At 41.6% G+C, this 22543-nt stretch overlaps 1 protein-coding gene across 22 annotated transcripts in view; it reads right to left on the reverse strand.

Annotated features, from left to right (window-relative positions):
• The window catches only part of WWOX (WW domain containing oxidoreductase), a 944020-nt gene that overhangs the window by 819205 nt on the left and 102272 nt on the right, over positions 1-22543 (reverse strand). The window contains exon 6 of one of the 22 annotated variants that reach the window (XM_047710184.1): positions 547-637. The exons of 19 other annotated variants lie outside the window; for them this stretch is intronic. In XM_047710184.1, the coding sequence (XP_047566140.1) occupies positions 578-637 (60 nt within the window). In that variant the 3' untranslated portion in view covers positions 547-577. Of the gene's footprint in view, positions 1-546; positions 638-3900; positions 3931-4607; positions 4695-22543 lie in introns of those variants that run through there. 2 more of the 22 variants (XM_047710192.1, XM_047710183.1) reach the window with 2 other exon arrangements.

The raw sequence follows: 22543 nt of genomic DNA on the forward strand, positions 1-22543 counted from the left end.
AACAGCCCAAACCAGAGAATTCGGGGGTTAGGGTATTTTCAACATTATACTTCAAATGTATGAAGGCTGGGTATTAGTCAGCAATCACAAAGGGTTGTTGTTTTTTGTTTTTTTTTTTTTTAAACAGAATAGCTGTGGGCATGGTGACTTCTTTACAAAATCTAGATATAAAAAAATGAATATGGGGGTGCCTGGGTGGCTCAGTGGGTTAAAGCCTCTGCCTTCAGCTTAGGTCATGATCTCAGGGTCCTGGGATCAAGCCTCGCATCGGGCTCTCTGCTCAGTGGGGAGCCTGCTTCCTCCCCTCTCTCTCTCTCTGCCTACTTATGATCTGTTTGTCAAATAAATAAAATCTTTTTAAAAAAAATGAATTTGAAACCACCCCCACACCATGTTCAGGACAAAAATCAGTTAAGTTCCCCCAATTAATTAAAAAGCTGGTCCTGTGACCCATCTTCCTATTTATAGGATTAGCATATTAGGAAAGACAGCATCTGTGGGAAGACCAGGAGGAATACTCATTATTTAAACGTCTTCATGGCCAACCACTGGGGATGCCTTTTCTCAATGGGAGGAATCAGCACAGAGCCCAAGGAGAAGAAAATGCTGGCAGATCTTGGCAAGACTGAGGTATACCCTGGTGTGAAAACAGAACTGTCAGAGGAAAATGTTTCAAATGTTTTGGTGAAGCTGAAATGGGGGATTTACCATGGAATCCATTCATGGAGGGAAGCCACACATTGTCTAGTACAGGCCACGATAGCCTATTAAAAATATCCTCCATCCGGGCGCCTGGGTGGCTCAGTTGGTTGAGCGACTGCCTTCAGCTCAGGTCATGATCCCAGACTTCCAGGATCGAGTCCCACATCGGGCTCCCAGCTCCTTGGGGAGTCTGCTTCTCCCTCTGACCTTCTCCTCTCCCATGCTCTCTCTCACTCATTCTCCCTCAAATAAATAAATAAAATCTTTAAAAAAAAAATATATATATATATATATCCTCCATCCAGCTGTTATGATGGCGGAAAATGTATCTTGAACAGAGGTGAATAAATCCATACAACAATGAAATGTCAGCTAAGCATGTTGGCCATTAGCAACGTCTCAAGAATATTTTAGATATGTGGGAACCCGAGAAACACCTAATTCCAGTGTCTGACTGTGAACCTGAACCGGTTTCAGCTGAAGTGACCACTTTCAGCCAAAATTAATGAGTACTTCTTTCTTGGCCTTTCTTCCGCAAATCTCTAAAAAGATACTAGTACTGACTGAGAACAAGTCCTTTAGAAACAAAGATACTCATTCCTTTTGAATCTCTAGATAAATGAGAAGAAGAATCCTGAGAAGCAGTTTACATTTTTTGAAGGCTTTGCATAGATCTCACTGAATCTTCAAAAGAGCCTTTCTTAGAAAAAAGTAAATTCAAATTTAGAACAATTTTATTTCTCCCATTAAAAAAAAAAAAAAAAATTCAGCCCCTTGAAAGATTCTCCAAGTTTCTCAGATTCAAAAGTCAGTTTTTTTTATTATGACCCCTAATCTGTCAGAACAAGAATTTCTGCCCAACGGTGAGCGGCCCTTTCACGAAAGCCTCATCGACCAAGGTTCACTTCTATAAATCCCTGCAAATCCCCAGGTGTGAAGCCCTAACTGAAGCCAGCGCAAACAAGCTCAAGGGTGCTGGGGAGAGGGGGCGCCTGAACCCTTGTAACCAAGCAACGGATGGAAGCGGAGGTGCGCACACGACGGCACGTGTATCTATCAGTTTCAGATAAACGAGACCCCACAGCTACTCTCTTTACCCATCCTTACTGCTGTAGGTTAGAGAATAGACAAACACACCCGACTGATTGCAATGACCCCAGCCAGCTCTATTTCTCCCTCATAAAGAACTGAAATTCTTCAGTAGCTAAGTCTTCCTACTCATGATCTTCAGGAAAGTGATTTTTGAGGCCGTGGGTAAACTACTGCATTCCTTTAAAATTTAAAAAAACAAAAAAAGTACACTTATTTTCACTTTCTATCATCTGATATGTCACATCCTGTGTAAATTTTATGTGCCCTAACAAAACATAACAGAGACTTCACCTTATTCACAGGTGTGCCCTAACCCAGAGCAGGCCCTCAGTTAAGACTTACTGAATGACTGAATGAATACACTGGATTCCATACTGTGTATGAAAAAAAATAAATAAATAAAAGTTTCAGCCTCTTCAAATACTGACATGCCTTGCAGAATTTACCGTACGGGCAAACTTGGGAGACAAGTCTAATGGGAAGAACTTCTAAACAAGGGAACACAATCCTGATCGGCCCCATTCCAACCCTGTGTTTCTCTGAATCAGCTACTCCTTAGGTACACACATGGCTCCGCTCAGCCAATGGCAATTCCAGGAGAGAGGCAATTGATAATAATTACGTTTTCTGCCTTCTCTTGGGTTATGAATTTATCATGATGCAAAAGTTGAGCTACTCTGATGCCACGTTAACAATGATAAACACCATAAAGACAAAAAAGAAACTAAATTTAAGCATTTAGATTCTGCAGGGGAGTTTATTAAATGGATTAACTAAGGAAAGGCAAAGCCACACAATTATGGAAAACAGGGAGCAACACTTCTGCCTGGCTATTTTTGACGGCCACCTGAGAACGGATCTCAAATGCCCTCATTTCTGCAGGTACATTATCTTGCATTTTATTGTTATTCACAGCTGCAAGTTGATTAATTTGTATTCAGAAATTCTAAGTGGCAAATGTGCAACGCATAGTAATATACACTTTCTTTATGGACACAGTGAAAATGCCTAAGCCACATCTCACTTGTAACTCTTGCTCAGCCAGTGAGCAAAATGCATGACAGAGTTTTTAAAAAGGCCTGGAAAGAGTCTGATTTGAAAGGAAAACTGCAAGAGGAAGCCCCTCTCCCCTACCCACTCTCTTAAAAAAACAGTAAGAAAAAAAAAAAAATCAAACAACAACAAAAACCAAAGTCTTAAGAAAAACCAAACAAAGAGAGGAGTTGGGTAATGTCAGGCTGCCAGAATCATCAATTTTGCCAGTTCATATTCTCTTCTCCTGCTCTCTAGGCGTTTCTAACAAAACCCAGAAACACCAGTGATGAGTCACACCAAAAGACCTATGCACCACAGTCAGAGCTTAAATAAGAGATAATGATATTTATTAAATCCACTGCCTAAATGCAATCATGGGAGGTTCTTAAGAATATCAAACTCACTCTCCGTTTTCTGCACTAAGGAGATAAGGAGTGGTGTGGCTAACCAAAATGGGTGGAAAATATATAATCATTGGTTTGGGAACACATAGCCTGATCCGGCCCTCTCCTCCATCAGCCCCCAGGTCTATGCCCCTTACTGATTTATTTTCCTGATCGTGTTTCCCCTGCTTAAAGTGAGTTTACATTCCTTTGCACACGGAACCTTAGAAGTAGATCTGAGACCATGCTTCCTAGCTGGAGAAAACAACTTTCCCATTGGAGACCTTTGCTGATTATCCATGGCTTTGACACCACGTACTCAGCACTTGACAATATTCTCATTGGAAAGTTTCATCAACCCCTAAGGTCACTTAAGATGCAATAAGAATGGTATGCTATCAAGTAAATGTAGTCATCAATATTATTCAAATGCAATTTTAGTTTATTTTTTCATCATTTCCCATGCTTAAAATTCTGAACTACCACGAACACGGCCCAGTCAAAGAATTTATCTGTCAAATGCTTGCGTACATTACGTTTGTGTGGATTTCCACTCAAGACACCGTAGAATGCTGCTAAACTCCTGGACCCAGTCTCTTGTAAATTCACTACAGCACCTCAGACGTGACTGCAGACGCTCCCATTATCTGTCACTCTGTACTTCTTCCCCCCAAGCCTTCTTTGGCAGCATATATTGGATGGATTAGGAGATACTGAACTGTAAACAAGGAAACAAACATCTGAGAAGGTGCTCTCGGAAGAAAACTCATCAGCTACTAGAACTCAGGAGGAAGGGTGATCCTGATGGGGGTACACTGGTTAAGGCTTCACTAATGGGATTCCATGTAGTCTGCATGCCTATGGCTTAAATGAGCCACAGACACTCAAACACCCCACTTAACACAAAAACAAAAAGTATGGGCTGGGAATCTGAGACCTACAGGAACTCCAGAAACAGAAATGACATCTTCCTCATGCTAATCATTCCAGATCCTATAAGTACACACAAGGTCACAAAAACTCCATATCATTATTTTTTTTTAATTATTACAGAAAAAAAAACTAAACTTCTAAAGGGCCAGATATAGGTTAAATCATAACAAAGCGATGAAAAAAGTGAAGGTCTCTTCATGAGTTTAAAGGAAGAGGAAAATTTTAAACTTGAAAAGTAATTTGATCAAGAATAAGGAATTCAAGGTTCCAATCTTGATTCTTTATTTCTTCAAAAAATATTTATGGAGTTTTGCTCAGTATCCACACTATGATCTCTGGTTTTATTTTTGCAACAGATAATTAATATTTGCCCTTATTGGTATGTTAAACTCAACTAGTAGGAACAGTTAAGCAGACATGCGATCATGTGTTGGGTGGATCCTACAGACAACGCTATACACATGGGACATGCTGGTATTATTTTACTGAGTCAAACGACAAGCTTCTTAGCACAAACCAGTCCTGGCATAATTCAGGATGACAAATAATCTAAGCTATAATAAAAATGAGTAGACATCAGGTGACCAAGGAGAGTACTGTTAGATCTGACTTTCTATATAAGCAACACAAAGGACTCAAAACACTTAAGTTAGGATTAACACTTAAGTTGGAACAGGAAGCCACCAGAGCCCCAGCCTGGCGGAGACTTTCCACTACTCCAAAAGGGAGAAGAGAATACTAAATGAATGATCCGCCAGCTGACAGTGAAATGACAAAAGATGAAATCTCAATGTTGTATTTATCAAATAATACCATTCACCAAAAACCTCACATTCTAAAAGGCCTGAAATGTCCATATTTAAGTCATCTGAAATCCTGTTTCACGTAAGAGAATGTGATTCCTAGTCATGCATCAGATGTCTATGGGGGTTGGGGGAATGATAATGCATCTGGTCCTTCCTCCTCGGAGATGCTTCTATCCCACCCATGGAAGACAAAGTTGCAGGGCAAGAGAACACTGTGGACTTCTTGATGATCGTCACATGTCCTGCTACCAGCACTCATTCTACAGTGAAAGGCTGGAAGAGATGGGCCCCTGGAGCAGGAAGAAGCATCAAGGCATTTGTGATGTCCTCCAGCTCCCTAGAATGGGATTCTTTCCCAGCCCACCCTCCCCAAAGCCCTAGGCTGATGCTATTTGATAACTATAACTCTATTGGCCAGAGAGATGTTCCACAGGCCATGTTGGTATGGTGTCCTGGTGACATCTTGTGGTGAAACAGAATATAAATAAGCCTAAAATTCTACCCACGGCTGCATTCAGGCTAACTAGAAACCTGATTTCACCTTTGTTTTTCTACCTGAGTAACTTCTGACTTTATTCCTCCTTCTCTGAAGAGGAGCATCTTCTAGGTCTGTAACCAAGAGGCATATACTGGGGTCTAAGACACACGTTTCATCATACATCAAAGAAAACAATTCCCAGAAGGTAACAGCTACTTTCATTAGAGGGATGATAGGTATTTTCAAAGAAATAAAAAGATTCTATGTCCCATTGGTCACCATCTATCCCAAAGGACAAATAAAAAGAGAGCAGGAGAGAATTACGGCACATAGGTGAAAATGGTCAGGTAACATGTGCCGAACTCCCCAAAATTCCTAAAGAAAGCCTGAGTTAAGATGGTAAACTCCCTCAAATCTCCGTGAAAAGTTATTCTTGTTCAATTTATGAATAACTGAATAATGTTAAAATATATACTCCACAAAATGTAAACATGGGGTGTTTCTCTATCTGGGATGGAAAATGAACAATGGGGAAGAAGTCCCACAAATAAAACGATTCCATAGTAATATTAAGAGCCCACTTGGCCCAGACTGCAAACAGAGATGAAAAAGATTACACAGCATCAAAGACACTAACAAAAAAGCAAACCATTTGCATTGTGAACTAAAGAAGTAGAGAAGAATGGTACGGAGATGCTGACATAAATACCTCTTGGTGTCCAAAGTAATTTTGTTCTAAACATTTAAGAAGGCAAGGGGTACACATAATGGAAGTGATATGAATCTGTCTGTATGAAATCCTTATGTCTGGGAACAGCTCTCAACAGATTGGCCTGGTCAGTGGAAATGAGTGTCCTCATACGACACACGGAACATGCACCTTTGATGAATGTGCCATCAGCAGGAACCACAACATGGTCATGCCTGGCCTTTTATTACCTATTCACAGTGACACTAAACGAGACACATTTGCTACCTAGCATTGTCTAGAAGAGTGGTAGAGCACAGCAGTGAGGCCTGAGCCACATAAGAAAACGTCATGGAATACAAAACAGAACTGTGAAACATTTCCAGTCTAGTATTTTCTAAGCAATGACAAGGAAAAAATCATTATTAAGGTTTTCCAACATAATCTGCATCCCTGAGAATGTGGCGATTTTAACTGTAAGATCTGGAGACTCGAACTATTCAGGAGCCATCTCCTAGATGGCTGGGAACTGTCAGGCTTGTTGCCTTTTCCAAACCAAATTAAACCTAAACTCAAATTCCAGGGTGGGTGGAATTAGAGCATGTCACCCCATGGGGCTTCTGTCTGAGAGCCTAAGAATATCCCTTGCCCACCATTTATTCCACTGATGTCCTGAGGATGCCCAGGTGTTGCTGAGGAATAGGTAACTAAGCAGTATATGCCTTAATTCCCAAAGGGAGCCTAAATGCCAAGTTTTTGTTTGGTTTTGTTTTTTAGATGCAGAAGTCACAATTAAAGGAATGACAGTTCTAGAACTGTTTCTTAAAATCTTGGATGGGAAAAAGACAATTATACATTTAGATATAATATTAAGGTGAGTCAAATTATTTTTCAAAAATGAAAAATACTATGAAATCTAAAGAAATGTGCTGGTTGGAAGCTGAAAAACAAAATATACCCGCCCAAAAAAACCCCACAGAAACAAAAATAAAAACAAAAAAAACAATGGTTTTAATAATTGCAAGATCAAACATAGGAGCATTTAGCCAGTAAGATAAGTGAATAGAATGTTACATTCTACTTTTAGGATTTTTAAAGCATAAACAACAAAAAGCAAAGACAGCTTGGCTACATTAAAGTTAAGTATGGGGCGCCTGGGTGGCTCAGTGGGTTAAAGCCTCTGCCTTCAGCTCAGGTCATGATCCCAGGGTACTGGGATCAAGCCCCACATCGGGCTCTCTGCTCAGCGGGGAGCCTGCTTCCCCCTCTCTGCCTACTTGTGGCCTCTCTGCCTACTTGTGATCGATCTCTCTCTCTCTCTCTCTCTCTCTGTCAAATAAATAAATAAATAAATCTTAAAAAAAAAAAGTTAAGCATAAAATTCTAAGACCAAAAAAAATAAATAAAAAACAGAGATCATGAGGAAATATCTATGACACATATAACAAAGGGTTACTATCCTGACCTGAACATATAAAAAGTTCATATCATTTCACAGACATAAAGGCACAGTGACAGAAATCAATGGATGAATAGATAGACCATCTAAAAAGAAGACGTTGTTACATACATATATTAAAAAAAAAAGAAAGTTTAGCTTCCCTAACTTGAGGCAATGCACAGAAGTAAGCCACGTTTCAATCTGGCTTTGGAAAACAATACTTAGTGAAAATATAAGCAAATAATCTCTCAGTCTTTCCAGAAGACAATTTAGCAATTAATCTCAAAGCCCACCCTTCCTCTTAGAACCAGTCCTTCCAGGCATACTCAGCAATCATCATTGGTGTGTGCTACAAAGACATTCACTGCAATTCTGTTTACAATCGAGAAAAACTGAAAATAACCTGTATGCCCAACAATAGGGGATCCGTTAAGTAAATGATAATCAGCCCATTTATTAGGGCACTGAGGAGCTATTAAAAACAATGCTGTTGAAGGATTTAATAGCACAGAAACAGTGTTTACTGGAAAAGGGCAATTTCTAAGACAATTCAATTTTCTTTTTTTGACCTGTTTTTTTAAACTTTTTACAAGCAATGTATGTTTGTGATATTGGAAACTAAACACATGAAATAACCATAAAAAATAATAATTTGTTCCACTTAATAAGAGAAGGAAAAACACTGCAGTTGCCGCTTCTGGGCCCTTCCTTTCCACTGACAGATCATGGGAGCTTCAGCGGTCACTTTAGGTGTTGGGGGCCCAGTTTCCCCATCTATAAAACAAGAATATCTTCCATACCTTAGATGTATAGAGAAGGCTGAGAACATAATTACAGGAATATCCTCCCTCTAGATACATAAAAGTCTATTTTATTGTGTTCTTGTTTTGGAAACTCTATTATACCAACCATGTGAAAAAAGATGCTCAATTCTATTTGACAAATGTGTCCAACTAGTTGGGCTGAAAGGCTTTCCTGCCATGTCTCTGCAAATGAACTCAAACACCCTCTCCTTCTAGAGGCCCAGCCTAGCTGCAGGGATGGCTCCCTCCTTCTGTCTCCCAAGACATTGTCTCTGCACTGCCAGGCTGCTCTGACGTCCATGTTTTCTGTGGCATCATCTTGTGCCCTGCCTGACCTCATCTTGAGGCATCCCGCACTCTGCCTGCCCCACCTTCCATGGGGTAGGAACTTGGGCGCTCCCTACACAGGCCACATCAGTCTCCTGAGGACCAGCCAAGGTTGGAAAGCACAAAAAGTCACGTTCCACACAAGTCCAGGGTTTCTCTGCCTCGCCACTACTGACTTTGGGGGGTTGGGCAATTCTTTCTTAGGCCCCATCCTATGCACTGTAGCGTGCTTAGCAGTATTCCTGGCCTGAACTCACTAGATGCCAATAACTACACATTCCCCCCGGGAGATGTGACAACCAAAATGTCTCCACACATTGCCAAACACCCCGAGTGATAAGCGGACAGATCGCACGCAGGGAGAATGGCACTGTTTTCTTGTTACTATAGCAGTGGCCTCTAAGCAGGAGACATGCAGATCAAATAAACGATCATCTCAAGCACAGAGCCCTGACAAGAGAGTCCACGCCAGCACCTCAACCAAAATCTCATGAGATTGAACGATGGATGACAGGGAGGGTATCGCTCTCCTCCCTCCTCAGGTTTCTTCTCAGCCTTGAGCAAAAGGAAGGGGACAGCCTCCCTGAACCCGTAGCCAATTTGCGTCTCCTCTGAGAGCATCTTCTGGAAGTGCTATGGAGCGAGCGTGAAGATCTTTTGTGAGATTACTTATCTCAAGCGTGTGTCACTTTTTCAGCACCATAAAACTGAAATACTTGAAATAGATGTCACTACATTTGTCATGAACTGACATGGCCAATTAATATTACAAATCCACCATGGAGAAACGCTTCCAGCTCCCAAGGTATAAACTGCTGAACATCACAATTTCATCTTGTAACAATGGGCCAACCTCGCCAGGGCTATAAATACGACGACAATGATTAAATGGTAAAGAGCACTGTTCACTGGGAGTCGCTTTCCAGGGCTGACACTTGCACTGCGCCTGAAGTTAACAGGTGCCACCAGTGTCGTGGCTGCAAAGATACACTTTTTCCTCTCTTTCTTTAGGAAAAAGTTGACTGCTGCATACCGTGTCATTTTTCTCCCCACAGCTAGCAGGTGGCACGTTCATTATGAGACATGAAACATTCTGGACACAAGTTGTCCTGAGATGTGTTGCCATTTAACTAGCTGGGCTTTTTCTTTTTTCTTTTTTTCTTCTCTTCCCTCCCTCCTGCCTTTCCTTCTTTCTTTCCTTTCTTACTTAGTTAAGTGGTAACACAGCCAAACTCCCGCTCCTAAGGAGGCACTGCTGGGCCTTTGGCCCTGAGACACACATGCTGGAAATGAACTGGAAACAAATGGCCTCCCCTTAACTTCTCATGGGCCAGCTTCACCCCACTTTGCCCCCTGGGAGCAGACCAGCATCTTTTCTGGTGGCATCTTAGTGATCAAGCAGAAAAACGCCACTGTTTCCAGTCACACACTGATTTCCGGTGATTTTCAAACACTCTCCACCCACCACTGCAAGAGGCAGGCATTTGATATCAACTCCACAAGGCATTTAGGGGCGGAAAGGCCTTGACTTTCCTTTCTTGGCAGAAGTTTTAAGTTCAAGTCCTGTGGCTTAGTTCTTTATATTGTTGGTTTGGAAGACAGAGGGAGCAGAGCATTCAGAAGAGACTACGTATTAAGGAAAATAAGTAGTGACCTGTAAATTACCCAAACAGAGGAAACAAACTCGACTCTGAAAATAAGGTTTGGGAGGAAGGTGAGACCCATATGCATGAATGTATGAAGTCAGAGAGAAATGTGTCAAAAACAAATTACAAATCTTCCAAATACAGGATTACACATGAATGGATGGTAATAATCGCACATCAGTCAAACTCAGTGTGTGTATTATGTCTTGCATTTCATCAGACAGACTTAGTTCTTGGGTCATTAATTAGCAACCTCGGTTCTAGATATCAGAATCTGAGAAAGGCTATATGGTATATTGGCCCCGCCTCAATATTGTGATTCATTTCCTTATCCACTTTTCTTTTTCTTCCTCCATTTTGCTAAAACTGCCTTCTAAAGAAAAAGAAGAATTTTCCAAGGAATACTCACGAGTCTCTGCTCATGGAGTTCACCATTAATGGAAATAGGAGACCGCTTTCTTCAAAGTACACCCAATTAAAGTAATTAACAAACTCCTTTATGTCTAACACACATACACATACACAAAACTCTAAGAATTTTTATATATTTATACTGTACCTTTTTCCTTATTCTTCTTCTCCCAACACTGGACTCTTTCTGTTTTAGAAAGCTGAACCACTCCATACAAAGAACGGTTTACTCCAATACAAATAGAAATTACAGAAAATATAAAAATCCCAGTAAACCCTTTAATCTCTAACTTTCCAAGCAGGTGAAGTAATACAGAGAACATTTGAGATTTATTTTCTTTAAGCTCCAACAGTAAAGAGTGTTTCAAAGTCATTCTCAAAGCTCTGGAGATTTTTAAAATCCAAATGAACCAAGCTTAACTCTGTGGTATGATATATAATAAAACCTACTCCAGGATTCACCTACTTAAAGATACAACGGTACATCTGGATAAGAGAAAAAGAAATAAGAGTATCTAAACATATATGGATCTAATGGTTAAAAATTTTGAATAAAGGTTTCTTGCTTCATGTAATAAACTGAAGTGTCTTGGTGGGTATTTTGTATCTTGATTTTTTCCAGAAAGAAATTACCAGAGCAAATGCCTCCTGAAGGGAAGAAATTATGAGCCCGTTTCCCTATGAAAACAAAGCCCCTGCCCTGAAACTATGCACGCCTCAGCATCACCAGGTAGCTTGGAATTGCTCTCAAGGTCCTTTTACTCTTCTTGGTCCCAGTCACTCCACTATCTGTAAATTGCTTTTCATGTCAAAGAAATTGTAAATGGTTTTCTTATCCTTAAATTCCTTGTCTTACAAAAGAAAACATTAAGCATATTTCAAATAAAAATTTACAATCACCAATAGCTGTGTGAAAGATTAAATACCCAAGCTAAGACAGTTAAGGCAAAAAAAGAAAAAAAAAAGTGATAAAATGGAATAGAGAACTTTGATTTTCTCTTTCTAATCTGAAAATATCACTGGAGACCGTGGAGGAAGCAAAAGCACAGTCAGAAGGCCTTCGGGGATTACTTAGTAAAAGTCATTTCAGTCATACAGTCATGACCAAAAGGAACATTTTTAGATAATTGTTATTCACTCTAGTAATTACCCAAACTGAATAAACAAAGCTTTGAAACTCAAATTACAGAGGAAGGGGAGAACTCTGCGCTTGACTGTATGAAATCAGAATGATACCAGTTAATGTCGTTATTTTGCTTAAATGGAAACATCCACGACACAACCGGCCTTTGAATCACCTACGTCACATCTGAGGCCCAAGAAATGGAACCCCAAGCCCAAGTAAGCATCAGACAAAATCCCGACAGTCTACACACCACTGATTGGATCAAGAATTTGAGTGACTGCCCTGAATAACACACAGTAGCAATCACTGGGCATTGCCTAACATACCATAGAAGGATAATCAATTTTATATTACTTTTGAATTTATCAAAACACAATTTATAGAGTAATTATATTAACAATTCCCAAGACATTTGTAAAAAATACATTACTGCTTTATTGAGATATAGTTCATATACAATGCAATTCAGCCATTTAATTTGCATAGTTCTGTGGGTTTTCATGTATTCAGAGTTAGGCAACCATCTCCACAGTCAAGAGAAGAGAAGAGAGGAGAAGAGAGGAAAGGAGAAGAGAGAAGAAAGGAAGGAAGGAGAGAGAAGAAGGAAAAGAGAAGCAAGAGACTTAGAGGCACACCTCTTTGTCGCTGGAGGGTCTCCCACTGCTGCCCAAAGGGACAGAGTTCCGGTCGCCCGGTTACCGGACATTACCAAATGAAGCAAGAGAGAAAGCAAAAGAAAACTATTCACTCGCAAAACTGAGACTCAACCAAGTTAAAAAATTAAGTTGTACAGATCAGAAATGTAATCATAGGAGACAAGCTCTGAGAGTTTTTCAATCACTGTGAGGCTGCATCAATTTACAGTCATGTTACATTAAAGAGAAAAACATCTGGGAAGGTCCCCCCCATGTCACTTCAGATTAGATTTGTGGTTGTGATCAGGCTGTGCATTTTGTCGGCTTTATTTTACATTTTAAAGATACTGCTTAATGCCCATAAATAAGAAACATGTAACCTATGACTTGTTCTTGGTTGCCCAGAGATTAACAGGCAGCACAAATTAACATGAAGAGTGAAACACAGAGTGTTCATCCAGATTCGTATTAACGTATTAACTAACTTCCTTGGAGCAATCAAACATAGTGCAGCTTCAAGTTCAGCAACTTTTTTTTTTTTTTAACTCTGCTCCACTTAATTTAAAAGTTGCACAAAAATCAATCTGTGGTCTGTCTCCCTTCACCTATTCAACCACGCAGGAGGGAAGTGGAAAATTCCACCCAGTTTGTATCACTGTCTTGTCAAGTGTGACTTCCTTTATCTCACCAGGATCTTGTTAAATTGCATATGAGTTTAGTCCTGGGCTCCGAGGATTTCTAAACATCAAGTTGCATAAAAGTGACACTTCACCAATTTAAGTGATAAGTTTTCAAATTGTGAAGCATCTAATTGCAACAATAAATTCACCTGGCTTTCCTCTCTGGTCAGACATCTGTATCTTTAACAAACAAAAGTGGCAGTTTAAAAACAATTAGACTCAAAAATTCTAATGAATAAAAATCACTGTCTCTACAGATAGCACAGAAAGTTGGATGTGCTTCTGCACAGCACGGCACACAGGCTAAGGACATTCTGAGCCAGGAAATGCCCTGTGAAATCACGCCTATGGACATCAAAAATCTGGAGGAAACCCTAAAACCTCACTGTGACAGTCATAATGTAGTGACTTTCTCATTACATCTTGTTTTCCTTAGGGGAAGGAGAGTGGCCTTCATATTGTTTGACCACAGAATTCCTACCCTGTACATCCAAGCATGACACCCACCAACAAACCACCTCTAAACAGAGAGAGCATTGAGCAAAAGCAAAGACAAGAAGCAGCAGAGTCTGTAAAAAAATCGAGACGGTTGGGTAGGGGTGGGCCTCTCCCTTCCATGGAAGAGGAGGCTGGTGCCAAATATTGCAAGAAACGGGCACATGAGCTTCCAAACTGGCTCTGAGTTGCCAAGGGCATGCAATCTGGAAGGGTCTTTGAGGGTCATTTGACTGCACTCTATTTCCCGCTTACATGCTGACTTCGGAACCTGACCTCTGCAGAAGACGAGTCTCCACGGCCTCCGCAGCACACAGAATTATCTATCCCTGTACCCCTATATATTAAACACCATTTCCCGGTAGGTGAAATAACTGTTTGCTGAGCGAATGGATGAATCTTACGTTGAACGTTACAAGCATGTGCAAAACACTGTGTGACACCTGGCACGTAATAACTCGCAATAAGAGATTTCTCTTCTGAGTGCCTGGTAAGCTTTTTGGTGCCTGTTAAAGTCAAAAGCTCAGAACCTGGCAGCAGAGTCGGCTGAGGCTCTGATCTCGTCAGGCGGATCGTGCTCGACACGGAAGGGATTATCAAGCAGCAGTGCTCTAACGCTAATAGTACATTAGCCCAGGCAATTATCTGGGACCCTTTGTTTTCTACTGCTCAAACGATTTCCTCCTTGCCCTCTATACCCTTCTTGTATCGTTACCATTTTTTTCCCCACCACGGTTGTACCTATATATGATTGTACCTACTATTTCTACCACCCAGAAAGCAGGACCAACCAATTATTCCAACTTTGGGTACCGTCTGAACCACTGCATGAATCCCAAGAGGAGGGCAGGAAGTTAGAAATAGGAAGAAGTGCTGGGTTTTCTCACTGTGTATGTAGGACAATGTGCTAATACTGTGCAGGAGATAGAGCAATGCCACTCCCTCTCTCGAAGGTGCCAGGTCCTAATCCCCAAAACCTGTGAATACATTTAGGTCACACGGCAGAGAGGAATTCAGGTTGCAGGTTAAGTGAGATGGCTAATCAACTGAACTTAAAACGGGGAGATTGCCTTGGGTTGTCCAGCTTGTCCCAAGGTAATCACAGGGGTCCTCAAAAGCAGAAGAGGGAGGCAGGTGAAGAAAACTACCAAAAGACTGGGTTGCACAAAAAAAAAAAAAAAATGGCAGAGAGATACAATGTTGCTGGCTCTCAGCTGCAGGGCCATCACCAAGGAGTACAGGGGCCTTAAACACAGGAAGTAAGACCTCGCCTGGAGCCTCCAGAAAGGAATGCTGCTGAAACCTGCATCTGACTCCATCCTACAGACCAGGGAGTAAAGAACTGTATGTTGTTCGGCGGCTACATTCGTGGCCACTTGTAACAGCAGCAAGAGGAAACTACTGTACCCGGATCCAGTGAGCGCTACTTCTCAGTCAACCCACTGGTTGTCTGATTTGCAAATGGCCCAGCCAAGTGTCCGTCTGCTTTAAAATGATTAAGTCAGACTTCGGGAGTCAGGAAGACAAAACAGAAATTTTATATTTGTTATCCTATTACTTTAATCATGGTTTCCTTATGATTTGTGCTTTTTAGCTATTCATATTTAATGGATCAGAACCGGAAATCTATTGAGATGGAATGGCCCACAAAGGCCACCTGCCAAGGCAGACAGAGTGCCTCCTGGATGACAGCAATGACTAGCCACATGCTCCCCTCTCTGTTATGCCTCTTACCAGCCATCCTACCTTGAACCAGTTAACCTAAACCCGTTAGCTTTGTTGTCAAATGGAAATAATAATAGTCCTAACACCTCAATATGGTAATTAGGGTGTAAAAAGATAGGACACCATGCATACAGTGCTCACCTCAGCACCTAACACATAGTCAGTGTTTGAAATGAGGAAGAAACAGATCCCGGGACTTACGTGATTTGCCAGAGTGGAGTTATGTGGCAAAGACAGAAATACAATGCAGTCTCCCTTCCCCGGCTAACGATCTTCCCCTACAATACCCTGCTTCTAATACTGAACTTGTCATGGACTCAAATTGGTGGATTTCAGTCCACATTGGCTTAAATATCAAGGACAATTGTCTTAATTTAACCCCGTTCTCATACAGGTCTCTATAAAACTGTTTGAATTAAGTACCAAACACGATCACACCGACGGGACTAAAACACACCGAGCCAAGGCGCGGGTCATCTAGTTCCAAATGTTTAAACCGAACAGAAAAGAATACGTGTTCACTGACTGTTGACATTCAACCCATTTTCACGAAGACCAGGTGGCTCATTAACAAACAAAGACATAAAATCAAACTATGAAACCAAGGGAGGGTCAAACTGCATAAAGCCCAGTGGGGCACTATAGTTACAAAGAAACCAAGACCTAGCCTGGCCCTCCGCAGGCTCCAAAAGCTCAGCAGGGACTGCAGACATGAGTGATAGGAAAGGAAAGCACTTGGCAGGATGGGAGAGACACTGTTTCTCAGAGGAAAGTGCCCGGGTGGGGTTGGGGGGTGGAGGATCTGGAGGGCTTTAGGGGACGTCAGACTTGACTAGAGGGATACACTAATGACTGCAATGCTCAGTGCCAGGCACTGTGCTTGGTGACCTGCAGGCCTTGTCATCCAACCTTCCCACAAACCCTGATTGGTAGGAACAATTATAAACCATGATTTACCGATGAGGAAACTGAAGTTCAAAGAAGTTCGAAACTTGGCCAACGGTCACACAACTAGGCACTAGAGGGGCCTGGACTTGGACCCTACAGTCTGACCTTGAAAGTACTGATACTCCTGACAAGAGGAACAGCAGTGACTCTGTGGGGCAAGTCTGTGGCAGGAACGGGGATCCTGAGACTTGAGGGCCCAGGAGGTCAGTCTGAACTGTGGGACCAGCGTGGCACCAGCCATGAGCCCAGATGTACAGTCACAGCACAGGTGGCTGGGAGACAAGGTGCTTCTGCCCCAGAACATAGGGTGGACCCCACTTCAGGGCTCCAAAGTGCCGAGGCAGCCCTACCAGGGAGACGCACGGCAGAGCGTGACATGTTGATCAGCTTCTGCTGTGCGGTGGGGCCCGTCCCCCACACCGCGGACAGGTCTCAGACAGCCTCCTGAAACCGCCCTGGGGGCCCCAGAGGCCCTGAGGTCTCCAGAGCATGTCACTCAGGCACCGAATACACTTAGTCTAATTGGATATTATTCCTCCTTTATGAAGCCAAGCAGGTTGTTACCCAGTTCCCTGGGTAAGACACTTGCAGCTTCATTTTGCAATTACATCTCCCTGGTATTTGTCATGGCACAGAAGTGAAATCTGTGTCGCTGGTCCCCGATGTCAGCTTTTCCTTCTGTTTAAAACATAGGTGCTATGCCAGGTCTTTTTAAATCTGTAAGCGCTTTTCCATCCTCTCAAGGAAAAAAAAAAAAAATCCTGCAATATCTGACCAATTATTTTCTAACCCACATTAAAAATAGATGCCATTTCCACTGCCACGGTGGCAGTTATTAAAACTGCTCACAGCCATCCTTCTTTCTGTTCTCAGGTATTTTGGGCACACAGTAGGCTTGCACGTCCCTGTCCTTTCGAAGCTGGGCATGGCTGCTTGGGCCAGTGAACTGGGGGAGGGAAATAACACTTCTGGGTGGAAGGTTTCTAAAGGCCAAGCACTGATTTGTCATGTCCCCCTCTCTATACTGCAAATAACAGAGGCATGTGTGGGAGATGTGGTCGAGGTCAGTGACTTTACTGAGCAGAACACCCACCCCTTTCCATTTCTCATGAGTGAGAAATAAATTCATTGTTTACTGAGTCATAGAGATATGGGGATTTGTGTTACAGCACAACCTAATGCGTTCTGACTGGTAAAAGCCATTATAAACCAGTTCAAGTAGTGTCTTTATATTCTACCTACTCATCGCAAAGCTGGCTTTCCTTTTGCCTCCCAGCAGCATGGGACCACTCATGAGCTATCAAGGGTGGGTTGGGCAGGTCACCTAGGTTGTGACGTGCATCCTAAGTCCTACATCCTTTTGGATTCCACCTCTCTATGCAGCACACCAGCACACCCTCTTCCTTGGACCCCCACCCAGATTCAGAGAGCAAGAAAATAGACTTCGGTTTTCTCCCCACCTTGTCTTGAAAGGGTTACAGGTGGAGTCACCAACATTTCAGTTACAAAATGCAAATCCAGGCACAACTAGCGTATCACTCCTCCCGAGGTTTTCTAGAATCCACATCCATAACATGTGGTCAAAGAAGGGGTCATTCCTCTGTTCCCCCTGACAAAGCACCATGATTCTTGGGGCCCCAGTCCTTTCTGAATGCCTTAGCATCAATTCTTCTGAGGTTGTCCCACCAACATAGATTGATCAATCCCTGCCTTCAGAGAAGCATCTTCTGTGCCTGCTCCTTCTGTAATAGCAGCTGGTGGCCCAAGCAGCAGAAAGCTGAAACATTCTCAGCCACACTGCTGCTGAAACCAGATGTTGTTCTCTGGAATAAGGATGATATCTCTGCTAAGCACCTTAATGGGAAGGAAAATTCACAGCTTTGTATCCCAAGCAGGGTGCTCACCTCTCACAGGTATACCTAAAAGGGTGTACTCTCACACACCCTTTCCGAATACCCAAAAATAACAGAGTATGATCAAATAAATACAGCTATCATAACGGGCCAGAGACCTCATATGCATGATTTCTAATGTTTACAGTGAAGTGATGCTCAGAGGGGTGAAAAGGCAGAGCCCAGAGGTGAAAGCAGCTTCCTCCAATGCCAGGCTCATTTTCCTACCACTACACCAAACTTCCATCCCTCATGCTTTTTGTTTGTTTTTCCTTTTGGGTATTTTTTTGTATTATTCTTCCTGCCAGGAAGATCCTCTCCAATTATATCCATTCTGAAAAGTCTTGTTCCTGTTTCCCCCATTGGATGTTCCACGCTATCCACACTCACCCTGAACCCGTCCTTCTGGAACCTTTTTCCAGTGTTGACATCTTCCCTGTTCAGGCTGCTACCACAAAATATCATAGACAAAGAGTGGCTTAAGTAACACACATGTATTTCCCACAGCTCTGGAGGCTGAGGTCCAAGAACAAGGTATCAGCAGATGCATTCCTGGTGAGAGTTCTCATCCAGGCTTACAGATAACCACCTCATTATGTGCTCATGCCCAGAGAGAGCAAGATCTCTCTCTCTCTCCTCCTCTTCTTCTAAGAGCACCATTCATATCACAAGGGACTCCCTCTCATGACCTCACGGAATCACAATCACCTCCCCAAAACCCCCACCTCCTCACATCATCACATGGGGGCTCAGGCTTCAGCATATGACTCCAGAGGGGACATAAACATTCCGCCCGTAATACGCAGCAACGGAACTGGCGCGTTAACTATAGGCACACAGTCTAGCTGCCTATATTTTCTAATTTTTCAAGGTTACCACTCTTTTGCTTCATAACATAGGTCTTGACAGTGCAACAGCAGCAGCAGTGGCAACAGTGACTGCCAACATCTATGGGCATGTCCACATGCAGGGACTTCAACAAGCAGTTCACACAGATGATGTCCTATCTGCAGGGCTCTCTCCTAACACTCCACACCTGTCTCTCTCTGCCCCAATGTCACCTTACCAATGAAGACTTCCCTCAAAACCCTAACAAAAGCCACGCCTGGCACATAGTAGGCCCACAATACATATCTGATGAGTGAAAGAATGAATGGATGGATGGAAAACGCCCTTCAAAGCCAAGTCTGTGGACTCCTTATGACATGTGAGTGCCATGCGATAGCCATGAGAAGACCTGGCTGGTTCCACCATCAGCTTCCTGAGAAGTAATGCCCACCCCAGACTCACTGGGGATCAGCAACACCGCTACTGAGCCCAGGATGACCCACCCTGTGCCACAGAGCTGGGCCAGGGCCAGAATCAGAACCAAAAATAAATGGCCTCTAGCTTTCTAGCCTCTCAGTAGGAATATCTAAAGTATCTTTAATCAAACTTTAGAGGCTCAAGTTGCCCACAATTCTAGAAATGCCTCCAGTTACTATGGATTTATCAGTGAAGAGAATGAAATAAAGAAAATTTGTTTCATAGTTAAAGCCAAGGCCACTTTATCCCAGATGTACTTAAATCACTTAGCTCTTAACAGAATCTTTAACTATAAATATACTAAATTTGGTAGTAGGACAGATTAACTACAAAAGGAAATTAACACTGCCTCAGAGAATGGAGATAACATATTAAAGCCACTGATAGGCTACTTCTGAGAATTATAACTGGGTAGACCTAACATTTTTAAATGGATATTAGAGATGATGAAATAGTACACGGCCACCCTCTGAAATGCAATTGAATTTACATTGATTAAGGTAGAGGGAGAAAATCTAGTATTACAGAAGGCCTTACAGTAAAAACTTTAAACAAGCCCCAGAATGATTCCTTGGGAAATAGGTTCTGGTGACTAAACAGTGTGTCATTAGTCCTCTGGCTAGAAACTGCAGCTTTTCGTTCCATTATGAACGTGTGTGTGCAGGATTTCGTCTGTGGGTCCATTAACACCTGCCTTCCAAAGAGACCAGCAGTAACCCAAGTTTGCCGGGCTCTGTCATTAGCCCTGTTTGCATTCTCCAAAGCAAACCGCCGGTCTCATGATGCACTACATTAAAAATCCTCTGTGGTATCGACTGCCTGGAGCTGATGCTTCCCCGTTAAATACAGCACAGCTCAATTAACGGCTCTTCAATATACAATTTAATTTTTCTTTCATCTTGATCCACAGCCTGGCTCAAAATGAGGAATGCTAGAATAGATGTACTTTGAATATTGAAGCAAGTCTTTATAAATAAACCTATCACACTCGTAATGATTTCTGTCATAACATGACAGAAGAGATGAAGCTCGGCGTCTGGCACTTCTACTCACGCGTCATTTTTCCAACATCACCAGAACCTACATTTTTTTTTTTTGCCTTGGCTTTTCCCTAACGCTTATTTTCCAGTTATCCCTGAATGGCATTCTGCTGTTGGAGAAAAGTTTATCCATTTTTCCCCCCTTCCCTGTGTGACAATTCTTCAGAAGGAACAAAGAAAATTACTATTCTGTTACTTACATGTAAGGTAAGGAATGTAACTTATAAATGAATTATGAAGGTCTTACCCTTGGAAAGACATACATATTTCATCAAAAATGTGATCCATAACATTTATCCACATACAGTATTTATATTTACACATGATTATCCAAGGTTTCTTTTAATCTCACCAAGCCCATACTTTCATAAGCAAATCAAACATTCTCCTTTAACCGATAAGACACAGAAGAGAATGTACAAAAGGTGCTCCCAATTGACCCTGCAACACACACTCTCTCCCTGGGTGGAAGGTATTATATTTACAAAGAACACTGGGAATCCAGTGATTTCTCGAAGGTATACGGGGCAGTGTTCAAACAGCTCCGTGTGCTTGCTGTTGGTCACAAAGAGGCAGCTGCTTCACTTTGGACCAGAGACAGTTTCTTCCGTTTAAACATATTCATAAAAACACACTTAACAACACTTAATGCCATGGGTAGCAGCAGAGTAGCGGTGACATGGATTCCTCACAGTCTCTTTCAGCCACTTGGGGAAAGCAAAGGGCCATCCCTCTACCAGTGAATGAAGTATCAGGGGAGACGGGCTAAAACCCTGGTCTCTTTATGATCAAATCATTCCAGTTGGTCTTTTTTAGACTACAGGAAAAGGTTTGTCGCCAAGCTGGGTATCATCATAGCCACGTCACAATGACAAATGACTTATTTAAAATTTACTGGTTTTATCCCAGTGTATTCTTCATGTTATAATTTATAACTTACTTTTAAAATTCAAAATACATTTCAGAGTTTTCAACTCATTCAGTGTCTACTGGCATGAAATAGAAATTACACATAAATATGCATATGTATGTGTTTGTGTGTGTATATATACACACTCGCAAAAGAACAAGCATTCAGAAAAGGAACTGACAAAACTACCCACATTTTAAACATCCTCCTTCCATTCTTATTCTTCTTCTCCCTGATACTGTACTGCTTATATAATTTAGAGGGAGCTATACAAAAGCTGTAAGAGACTTTTTAATTGTCAGAGACAGAGCACTTAGAATTTATAGTAATTAACTAGTCATTATTTCAAATAAGAACATTAATTGGTATGTTCAGAAAATCTGCAGCATTGCAAAATTTAAAACAAACATTACAAAGATATCATTTACAACTAATCTATATTTACCATTGAAGTGAGCTTCAAACTATATTTCTTTCTATTATGCTTTTATTGGCTACAGCACACAGCAAATGGGGTGTGTTACGCATAGCTTCCTAAACACCTAAATTTATAAAACCCAATTACATAAATTAATTAGGAATGAACCATACATTTATGCCTTTGTTTGCAACTGCAACATATTAAACATGACAAAGTTAATAAGTAGACCCTAAAAGAAAAAATAGTGACATGTATTCATTTTCCATAACAAATTTTTATGAGATTTAATTTGACTTGTCTAGTCCTAAGGGTCATGATTCTTAATAAATATGCAGTTTCTTGCCATTTCATATATATGTAAGAGTATGTTTTTACGGCTCCTAAAGGACCAAGAATGTATAAATTCAGGAGCATTTATTTCCTGATCGAGAGACAGAAGGGCAAAGAATTACTCAAATATTATTTCTACCTTGCTCATCTCCTATGCTGTTACCAAAGACAACGTTTTGGTAATCAGAGCAGTACACACACAAAATTGAATGGCCATCACCTAGCTTATCATAGGATACATCCATTAAAATAAGCTTAGTCTTAGCTCCAAGGGGGAATAAAACATTGATA

This window comes from Lutra lutra, chromosome 17 (genome assembly GCF_902655055.1).
Source record: "Lutra lutra chromosome 17, mLutLut1.2, whole genome shotgun sequence".
Taxonomy (NCBI): domain Eukaryota; kingdom Metazoa; phylum Chordata; class Mammalia; order Carnivora; family Mustelidae; genus Lutra; species Lutra lutra.